Source organism: Colletotrichum gloeosporioides (assembly GCF_011800055.1).
Source record: "Colletotrichum gloeosporioides strain Lc1 chromosome Unknown consensus_7, whole genome shotgun sequence".
Taxonomy (NCBI): domain Eukaryota; kingdom Fungi; phylum Ascomycota; class Sordariomycetes; order Glomerellales; family Glomerellaceae; genus Colletotrichum; species Colletotrichum gloeosporioides.
The window spans coordinates 2,163,448-2,173,815 of record NW_025544652.1 but is presented as its reverse complement, the minus strand read 5'-3'; the positions used below and the strand labels follow the sequence as shown (position 1 = coordinate 2,173,815).

At 54.4% G+C, this 10,368-nt stretch overlaps 2 protein-coding genes across 2 annotated transcripts; one reads left to right on the top strand and one right to left on the bottom strand.

Moving 5' to 3' along the window:
• Nucleotides 1-4,296: 4,296 nt before the first annotated feature.
• Nucleotides 4,297-5,874, top strand: GCG54_00001980 (uncharacterized protein; the record flags this gene model as incomplete). The annotated part of the gene is made up of 4 exons (XM_045402081.1): nucleotides 4,297-5,235; nucleotides 5,295-5,406; nucleotides 5,462-5,573; nucleotides 5,634-5,874. 4 exons carry the CDS (start codon nucleotides 4,297-4,299, stop codon nucleotides 5,872-5,874), a joined length of 1,404 nt encoding a protein of 467 aa, XP_045270810.1.
• A 474-nt stretch (nucleotides 5,875-6,348) lies between these two features.
• GCG54_00001979 (Structural maintenance of chromosomes protein 2) lies at nucleotides 6,349-10,114 on the bottom strand (the record flags this gene model as incomplete). The annotated part of the gene is made up of 5 exons (XM_045402080.1): nucleotides 6,349-6,613; nucleotides 6,667-9,752; nucleotides 9,814-9,934; nucleotides 9,995-10,035; nucleotides 10,088-10,114. 5 exons carry the CDS (start codon nucleotides 10,112-10,114, stop codon nucleotides 6,349-6,351), a joined length of 3,540 nt encoding a protein of 1,179 aa, XP_045270809.1.
• Nucleotides 10,115-10,368: the final 254 nt, after the last annotated feature.

Genomic DNA, 10,368 nt, shown 5'->3' with positions numbered 1-10,368 from the left:
AGAAAAAAAGGATCGACTTGTTCAAATCGGACTTATATCGAAGTGGTCAAAACCACCTGGCACCAAGGAGTCGATACCCACGCCAACATGGCGTCATGTTGCCGCCCAATTCGCGGCTGGACCTGCCGCAGGCTGGTTTCTTCCCAGCGGATCACCACTCCATGTCCAGTACGGGATGCATCCATCCGTGGAAAAGGGGATGCGCCCTGCATACACCCGGGCGACTTTCTTTGAAAAAAAAAAAGTCACCAAAGTCTCGAACCAGCGCCGTCAAAATCACGGTTGCCGCGGCCCCCAAATATCCACTTGAGCCCCAAAGTTGCTCTGATTCGGTCATATCTGTGAAAAACTTACAGGGTATTTTTGTTGCGCGCGATTCGGATGACTGCCCCCAAAAAAAATTGTCTTAGCAAGGGGCTGTTGCATCCACATCGGAAGTATATCCTTGGTTCAAGCTGTTCAACAAAGGCGGAATTCAACCAAATGAAGTCTTCCTGCGGGCTGGCAGTCCGCAGCTCTGAAGCTTCCAAGCCTTCGCCTTTGGTACAGCAGGACCACGAACAGCCGCCCGGCCTCGTTCATTCGGGTCAGCGCGCTACACAGTCTCGGCCTTTCGGTGACGGCCACGGGTGGAACGTCTTGCCGTTCGACGCGGTCGGCAAAAATGCCGCTGCTCTCTCAGAAAGCTAACGCTAATCGGACGAACTGCCTCTGAAAGGCTGGTGGTACCACGAGGCGACGAGGCATTCAAGTTTGGTGGCAGAGCGGGATCATTTCGCAAATTAAAACAATAATGCGGCTTGATATAGCTCTCCGGGCTCAACATCTCCTGGCAAACAGGCAAGGCGCCGATGGCAGGCGGATATTGATACCTTGCTCATAATACGGCAACCCCAAAGACGGAAGCTGATCGATGGGCCATGTTGTCGGAACCACAAGCAATCCCGGACCGAAGCGGGTTGACGAGGAGAACATTGGAAGCTTAACAAGTCATTTCTGAGTTGCAATCTACAAAGATTCAGAGGCAATTGCGCTCAATTACCGTGCGTCAGGGGGAAAAGTTACCTGCACAAAACCTCTGTTTAATTCAGGTGGGATGGGGGTGTCTGGTCCAACTGCACTGCCAGCTCACCATCACTTTGCTCCAGAGTAACCCTTGAAGCACTCCCACAAACACGGCCTCAGCCAGACAACCGCAGGAGGCCACTACTCTGAATCGTGTGCAGCCACTCTTCAGACTGCGGTCTTAGTGCGTCAGGGGATGTAGTGCAGTGGTCGTGAGAAGGCCCAGCATTCTTGGCGATTTTGCAGCGTCTGCATAGCCAGGGCCCAGAAGGCGCCCAGAGATGGGCTTCGCCCGTGGCCCTCCATCCCTACCGCCGCGAGGTGTCATCAACTGCCTCTAAGCACTGAGCTAGGACAGTTGCCCATGAGCCGGTCTAGCTAGGTGCTAGACCCTACCGTTGTGGCTGGCACTAATCCAACGTTGGCGATTGCCCCGGACGCTCGACCATGATGGATCAGCCGACTCGTCAGCAAGCTTCAGACTTCCAGAACTAATTCAACCGTTTGTTGAATCTCGACACGTTTTGATAACTTCGGAACCGGATCGCGATCAACCTCGGCGTCAAGATCACATTTCTAGCGCTTAGGCCTCCATCAACCAGTGAATACCCCTCGGTAACTTTGACAATCTAGACGTAATCAGCCCAGGGGCTTTGGGACTATGAGTACATGGACTCGATTCTTCAAATTCAAATTCAACACCTTACGTGTGCCCTAGATTGTGGTTCACCATTCACTGCGAGCTACTTTATCGGCAGAGCAATTGGGCTGACCAGGTTTATGCGCAAAGACCTCTTGCAACGAATTCATCTGTTCCGTATTCAGGGGTTCCGGACAAGGGGTTTCGCGTTACCAGCATAGTCGTCATGTTCGTTCGAGACACAACCCTCGGTCAGATGCAGTATCTGACCTGTCACACAGCTCAGGACCACTGGCACCTTTGGTGTGTAACGCCTCAGCTTCTCCTTTCCCAAGGAGGATGATCAAATTTCCACATATGCCATTTCATGCAAATTGTCGTTCATTTCCATTACAGAGAAGCTCCGGCGGGGAGATCCTAGGATGACACCTCTGCCCTGGCCTGGGGCTCTTTGTCCTCACGCATGCGACAACTCTAAGCACAAGCCCAGGTCAAGATACTAGTGAGAGCATTATCGACCTCATGCTCATTGTCGCCATCTCATACTGGGTGGGGAGGTATTCAGGACAAGAAATGCCCTAACCTGCGTGCTGCGCTACGGCATGGGGTGCAATCCTGTCATACGTTCATTCACAGGGTCGGAATAGCCCCTCCATACTGACGAGAATCCCGTCAAGTTGCACATATAATGCCGTTGACTAACTTACACTTGAGTTCTACACCCACGGACCGCATCATCTATCAAAAGGGGGAAGGTAGTGATAAACATAGCACAGCCGCGCTCGATGATCGTCACCTCAGTCGCTAGGTAGCACTACCACTTCAGGCAAATATCAACAGGTATTGTCGGCTCGTTCTGTTCCAAGGGGGTGAGTATTTGTGTGCCAACGTAAGGGTTCTACGGGGTGCTGGCTACCCTCAATACTAAATCTGGAAGCCGTATGTGGGAGTTGAACCGGGCCTACGAGTCCATCCCGCTCTCCCGACGTACCGTGGGCACACATGATGACAATAATCAAGCGTCTCTTAACTCCCGCGGAACTTGAAATGGCGTCTCGTGGGTAGCTGCACATTATTCAGAAATGAAGCGTCCAAACGATCGCTCGAATCGCGCAAGAATACCACCCTGATGCGACACTATATGCGAACACCCAATCGCAACGGTCGTCGACGACATCATGTTGTCTCTATGTCGTCTCAATGCTACCATTAGGTTGTCGTTCGGGGAATATACGGCAGAACCCTTTTCGATACGACCTGGGAACAGACTACGTTCGCAAGCCGGCTACGACCATGCGATCAGACTGAGTGACAATATTGCACAACAATCGAGATGGACCATAGCTCCCACCGGCGTGACGGTGCGCGGAGGAGACGACGGGCGCAGCGCGTTGGTGCTGGAACTGTTCCATGTAGACGCTCACACGAGATGTTGCAGTCATGTCTTCGTCGTACAACGTCGGCGGCGGCATCTCAGCTCGAAGGCGGTTGGATATGATCGGTACTTGAGTCCTCCTCGTTGACAGGAACGGCCATCTGATCAAAGCCGGGCTCCGACTCGAGCTAAGAGGCTAGACTCTGAGCATCGACAGCAGTTGTCAGGGGTCTGATTGACGGCTTCCCGACGCAAACCCATCACATCCCGGCTTGGTGCTGGATCAGCAGCACCTGGAAGAGCACTACGCAACGGGAGGTTGGCTAGACCTGCAAGGCACGAGCCAACTGGGGCCACAGGAGAGCCGGAGATTTCGCCGCTGTAGATGTAACCGTAAATCACTCTGTCTTACGGACGTAACGACGGTGACGAGTTGATGTTGTCGTAGTCGCCAAGTCTACCTTTAAGGGCGGCGATTGGCAACGTGAGCCACCTTACTGACTGCACATGCTCTCAAGGGACACGGCCCGTGAATGGAACGTCAGCGTCAATCGTTACGAAAAGCAGAATGGGGGCTGGGGAGCGGTTTGCTCCTTTCTCCTAGCTGGTTTCGAGTATACGATGACCAACAACGGTGCTCCGCCGGCAGCCGTTGCTCGCCAGCCCACACCCACAACCACGGTTCTGCAAATTAGTTTTGCGGGATTGAGACCGACGGTCCTCAACCAAGGTTTTGTTTCAAGCACGGGCTGACGGACTGTTCCTGGCCCAGTTGGGTTGGAGGAGACGATCCCCTGACTAAGGGAAAGACAGTCTCGGTCACATGCCATGGCACGTGATCTTGACTTCAAACGCGCATGGTAGCGTCGGGGACTCTGGACCCTGAAAGGGATGGCGAGGAGGTCAAAGTTTCAGCCTCTGGGACCGGAGACGTGGTTGTTCGAGAAATGAGGTGAGGTGATGCTTCACGTCGTAACATGAAGAAATAAGCTCCGGACCGACACCAAAAGAACCGCAGTCGGCTGTGCTTTTGAAAAAGTGGTGACTAAACCACAATTAAGCTCGCATTCAACCTCTTCAACTGTCTTACAAGGGAGAGACAGCGAGCGACATCAATCGACAGGGAGAGAGAGAGAGAGAGAGCCACCCCAAACTCTAAACAAAGCATCAAAACAATCAACCTATTGCATCAACAAAAAAGTCAACAATAATCATAATGGAGGCAGCAGCAGCAGCAGCGGGCGCCAACATCTCGGCCACGGCAGCCCTGCACCAAGTCCCAACAGGCCTGGGCTTCGGCTTCTTCTTCCTCCCCTTTGCAACCGTTGTCTGCTTCCTCATCCCCGTACTTTACCTCTTCCCGCCGATCCCGGCAACAACCAGCGACGCCCTGCGCGCAACGCACTCCAAGATTGGCGTCGCCCCGCCAAAGAGCAATCTCCGCGACCAGTTCTCCGCCCAGCACCGCGAGCCTCCGGCCGGCGGCGCCAGCGGCACCGTCGCCCGGCTGCAGGCACTCTGCGTGTACCCCATCAAGTCATGCCGCGGCATCGAGATGGCCAAGAGCAAGTTGCTCCCCACGGGCCTGGAGTTTGACCGGCTGTACACCTTTGCGCAGCTCAAGTCGGCCTTCCCCGTCGCCGTCGACGAGTCGGAGGAGTCCAAGGACCGGCACAGCTGGGAGTTTGTCACGCAGAGGCAGTTCCCGCTGCTGGCGACGGTCAAGGTGGATGTCTTCGTGCCGGACCCGACGAAGCGTACCGTCTTCATGGAGAGCACCAGCGACGCGTGGATCGTCTTCCGCTTCCCCTGGCAGGACCGCGGCTTCGCGGGCTTCGTGCAGTGGGTGTCCGCCAAGATCCGCGACGGGTGGCGCGCCGTGCCCGAGAGGGAGGTCCTGCTGCCCGTCGAGTTCCCCACAGAGAAGGAGATTCAGGAGCGCGGGTACACGTACGAGGACGTGCGGGTGTGGAAGGAGATGGTGCCCGCTCTCAACATGGAGAAGGAGATTCCCAAGGAGCTGAGCCAGTATCTCGGCGTGAGCAACAAGCTCGCCATCTTCAGGGTCGACCCGAGCAAGTTGAGGGAGGTGTACCGGTGTGCGCCGACGAAGGAGGAGGCTGGGTTCCAGACGATTGTTGGATTCCAGGATGCGGTGAGTGGCTTTTTCTGAACAGATCTCAAGATGAAAGTGAGCGCTGACGAATGAGATAGTACCCCCTTCACTTGATGAACCTCAGCAGTCTTCAACAATTTGACTCCGAGGTGCCGAAGGACGAGGAGCTCACGCAGCTCGACGTGAGGAGGTTCCGCTCAAACATCATCGGTTCGTGGCCCTTTGAACTCACTATGCAGTGTACCATCCCTAACTAAAGCTTCAGTCGCTGGTGCGCCCGCCTACGATGAAGAGTCGTGGAAACACATCACCTTCACCCAGGGCACCTCAAAGATCAGCGCCCCAGCAAAGTTCCAAGTCTCCTGCCGAACGGTCCGGTAAGTCCCGTCTCTGACTTTCTCTCATCTAACGGCCGGAAGCTGACTTGGTCAAAAAAGCTGCAAACTCCCCAACGTGGACCCAGCAACCGGCATCCGCCACAAGGTCGAGCCCGACAGGTCCCTCCGCAAGCTGCGCGATGTCGACGAGGGCGCGCCCAAGATGGGCTGCCTCGGCATGCAGCTCTGCCCGCTCTTTGACGGCACCACCGACCGTGTCGAGTTCATGCAGGCCTGGATCGAGGTCGGTATGGACGTGAGCGTGGAGCAGCGCGGGGAGCATGTGTACATCAAGCAGTGATGATGGCGTTTGTTTTGTAAACCACAGTCACGGGATGTTTGTAAGATCACACAAAGAATATACAGATAATAGAAGGTAGAGGGACGGGGGGCGCCATCGTTGTTCAAAATGCGGAACAGAGAATAAATCAAATCATCATTATCAACCACACTCGAGCCTCCGTAGATAGATCATACCGTTACTCCTCCCAAAGGCCTGGGTTCGTTCACATTACATACAACGTAACCGCCCGCCCGAATAAACACGCGAGTGATTTTCATTTCCGCAACCACGGCCCATTTGCACGCGCTCCTGGTATCCAACCAAAGACCCCCTTCGCCCATCATACAAAAATTGTGTGAAGAACCGCTTTAACGACAAGAAATTTACGGCATCTGTGGTATCCATTTCGTCGTCATCATCATGATATGCCGAACCCTAGCAGCGGCTGTCGACAGACAACGGCGGCCGGGATATCCGCTCTTCCTCGCCAGCCTACTTAAGATCGGCGGGTGTGAGCGCCTGGACCATACTGGTTCCCTCGCTGAAGCGGATGCGGAAGATGCGGTTCGCGTTCTGGAACATGCCGTCTTTGAGGGAGACGACGATGAATTGCGAGCCCTTAAAGCGGGTCTTGATCAGCCGACCAATGTTTTGCGTGTGCGACAGATCGAGAGCAGCGTCGACCTCGTCGAGAATGTACATTGGCGCGGGCTTGAACTGTAGCAAGGCCATAATGAGGGACAGAGCGATGAGTGATCTGCAAGTTGTTAGCATGAGTGTCCAAGCAAGAAAGAAAACAAAGCTTTGTACCTCTGCCCACCAGAAAGCTCAGTCAAGCTCTGCTTCCACACCTTTCCGAGCGAGACCTTGACTTCGAGACCATCGCTGATGGTCTTGCCCTCGGGAGGATCCAGCTTGGCGAAACTGCCTGGCAAAAGCTCGTTGAAGATCTGGCCAAAGTCGCCGTTAACCTTTTGCCATGTCTCTTCAAGGGCCTTCTTCTTGTAGTCGTCGAGGCTGATAATGGTCTCCTCAATCTTCTTCTTGTCGCGGATGACCGTCTTCATCATGTGCTTGAGGGAGACTTCCTTCTTCTCGACGCTTTCAATCATGTTCATGACCTTGGGGTTGATCTTCTTCTTCATGCCCTGGAAGCGGTCCGTCAGGTTGCGGAGGGTCGCCCTGCACTCCTTGATGTTTTGACCCTTGAAGTCATAAGGCGTTCCCGTGCGGCCAAAGTTGTCCTTCTCGTCGGCAATCCATTCGTGCTCCTTCTCCAAAGCCGCTACCCTTTGCACGGATGACTCCTGCTCCTTGTGGGACTTGTCAAGCTGGTGGCCCAGCTTCTGCATCTCAAGGCTCTCCTCGGCGATTCGAGCGTTCTTGGACCGGGTGGCCTCCTCCAAAGCGTGCAATTCGTCATCGAAACCGTGAAGCTTGGCGCGCTCGTCATCCAGCTCGGCCTGAACGCCGTCGAGCGTCTCTTGCAGGCTCGCCGTTTGCTTGACAAGATCCTCAATATCTTGCTGCTGGGCCTTAATGGCGAGTTCGACTTCCTGGAGCTGTTCTTGCGCGGCTGACAAATCGCCGGCAACTTGTTCAGAGTCAAGCTGAGCACCCTGCAGATCCTTCTGGTGCGCCTTCACCGAAGCAGTGTTCTTCGTGAGGTTGGCTCGGAGCTTGTCGAGAGACTTTTGCAACTCGACGAGCTTCGCGTCTTTGTTGTTGTCAAAGTCTTTCATATCCTTTTCAATTCGCTTGGCATCAGCAGTCGCTTCTGAGTGCTTCTTCTTGGCTTCCGCTGTGTCGGTCTTGAGCTGAGCAATCGTCTCCTTCATGTTCTCAACCTCCTGAATGATGGACGAGGACGAGTTGCCGCTGATTTGCTCCTCGGCAAGCTTGATTTCGTGGCTCTTGAGATCAAGCTCCTGCTTAATCTTGCGGGCGTGGTCGAGCTTGGACTTCTCGCTGGCAACCGTAAGCTGAAGCTGGTGCAGAGAGCCTTCGGCTTCCTTGAGCTGACGAGTAATGTCGTTCAGCTTCTGCAGGGTGACAAGCACACCGCTAGAGTTGGGCGAGCTACCACCAGACAGCGTGCCGGACGGATCGTAGGAATCTCCTTCAAGGGTGATACTCCTCATACGGACGTTGGGGTCGAAAGTGACCTTCTTGGCCGTGTCTGCATCCGCGCAGATGAGAGTGTTGCCGAAGACGTACTCCATGGCAGCAGATACCTCGTTGTCGTACCCGACGAGCGTAAGAGCCAAGTCAACCTTGCCTGGCGCGATTCTCTGGGCCGTGGCTATGGCCTGGGCAGAGGCTTTGAAAGTGTTGATCTTGTTCAGGGGAATGATGGTGACACGCTTGCGAAGCTTTCCTCCTTGAAGCAGCTGAGTACCAGTGACTTCAGTGTCGACCACAACGTTGTAGAGGCGTCCACCTGCACAGATCTCAAGAGCTGTGCCGGCTTGGATGTTCTGCTTGTCGAGAGTGAAGAGCTGAGCAACCAGACCCTTGACCTTGGACCGGTCAAAGTTGGGAACAGGGTCGGCATAGTTGAAGTCAATGTTGGCAACTTTGCGCCTCAGGCCATCGGCCTCCTGACGGAGGCCGCGGATTTGCTGCTGAAGGGAAGATTGCTGCTTGTAGAGCTCTTCTTCCTGGCCGGGTTGGAAACCCAACTTGCCAAGCTCCTTCTCCAGCTTCTGGGCTTGTGCCCTCAGACCTTCGAGGTCCTTGAGAAGATCGGCGTTTTGCTCCTTTGCCTTCCTTGCGCGCGGCTCCTCCTCTTTGATGCGTTTCTCTAAATGCGCAATTTTCATCTTCGCTTGCTCCTGCTCGGTGAGGGCAGCGGTAACGCGATTCCTGGCGTCTTGGAGCTGACCTTGGTAACCACTCTCTTGTCCATCCTTGGAGGCAACACCGGTCTGCAGTGTTTGCAGCAGTTCCTCCTTGGATTCGACTTCTTGACTCTGCTTCTCCAGATCGTCTTTGGCAGCGTCGTACTTCGCCTTGGTCGCCTCATACGCCTCGGTCTTGCTTTGCAAGGTCGCCTCCAGCTCGGCCACTGTCTTTTCCACGGCGGTCTTCTTTTCTTTTTCTTCAGCCATGCTGGACTTCTTCAGATCCATGACTGTCGCCAGTCTCACAATCTCATTGGAATGCTTCTTGACGGCGTCCTCCAGACCTTGTGCCTTTCCTCCCTTCTTGAGCTCCTTGTCACGCTGCGCGCGCACTCTCTTCACGTCCTCCTCAAGATGTGAGATTTCGCTCTTCAACCGTGTCGCAGACTCCTCGAGGGCCTTTTGTCGTTGCTTCTTGCCGTCGAGATCTGATGCAAAATGCTCCAGCCTTTCTTGGTTTTGTACGTAGTCATGCGCGACAACCACTCTTGTCAGACGCTCAAGGTCGTTTTGAGTTTGTTGGAAGTCGAGGAATGCGCGCTTCTCTGTCCGCAGCTTCTCGAGCTTGGGCTCGATTTCTTCTGTCAACAGACCTGTGATTTCTTGCAGCTTCATCTCTTTCTTTGCCATCGTCTTCAGTGCCTTGTCTCTCCTGTCTTCGAACATCCTCGTTCCTGCGGCTTCCTCAATCATGGCCAGGATCTCTACGGCCTTCATGTTGAGGACTTTGGTGATCCGACCTTGCATAATGAGGAAGTTGGGGTTGTTGATATTCAGCTGCACAGACTGGAAGAGGTTCTGCACTGTCTGCTGTTGCGCACGATGTCCGTTGATGAGGTATTTGGACGTGCCGCCGAGGACGATCTGTCTGGTGACGCTGATTGTCGCATACTCTTCGAAACCGATTGGCGACTTCTTCTTATCCCTATTATCAAAGACAATCGTAACGCTCGCTTTCGTGACACCGGCTTGACCGCGCTTGTAGATAAGGTCCTATAAGAAATCGCATCAGCAGGCAGTCAACCGGGACTGTCATCCACCATGGCTTTCTTACCTGGAGATTTTGCGCTCGGACTGTGGTCATGTTCGTAATACCCAGAACGAAGCAGATGGCATCCAGAATGTTGGACTTGCCAGAGCCGTTGAGGCCAGTGATTGAGTTGAAACTCTCGTCCCTGTTCTGTGTAAGCCCTCGTCCCCTCTCGACCGATCGGATGGAAGCAATGTTTGTTTACCATCCTGAAATCACCGTCCGCACGGCGTACGACTTAAAGCCCTGGGAAATGTCAGCGCAAGAAAGCGAATGCAAGTGGGATGGAGTCGCATACGTCTATAATAACTTCTATGACCCTCATGCTGCACTGGTTAGTCGTTGTCGGTGTTGTTGCTGAGGAGGACTTTGTCGGTGTCGAGACTTTTTGTTTACTTCCGCTCGGTCGCGTTTCCACTTCACCCTCCCTGAGTCCTCCCCTCGCATGGAACCCTCGCCCGCTTGTCCCGCCCGATAAGGCCCTTATCGGTTGCAGCAACCGCGAACTTGCCGCAAGCGCGACTTGTCATTGCCCCAGGCCAGGGAGCCCCACGACCTTCAGCCGCGCTAAGCCAAATG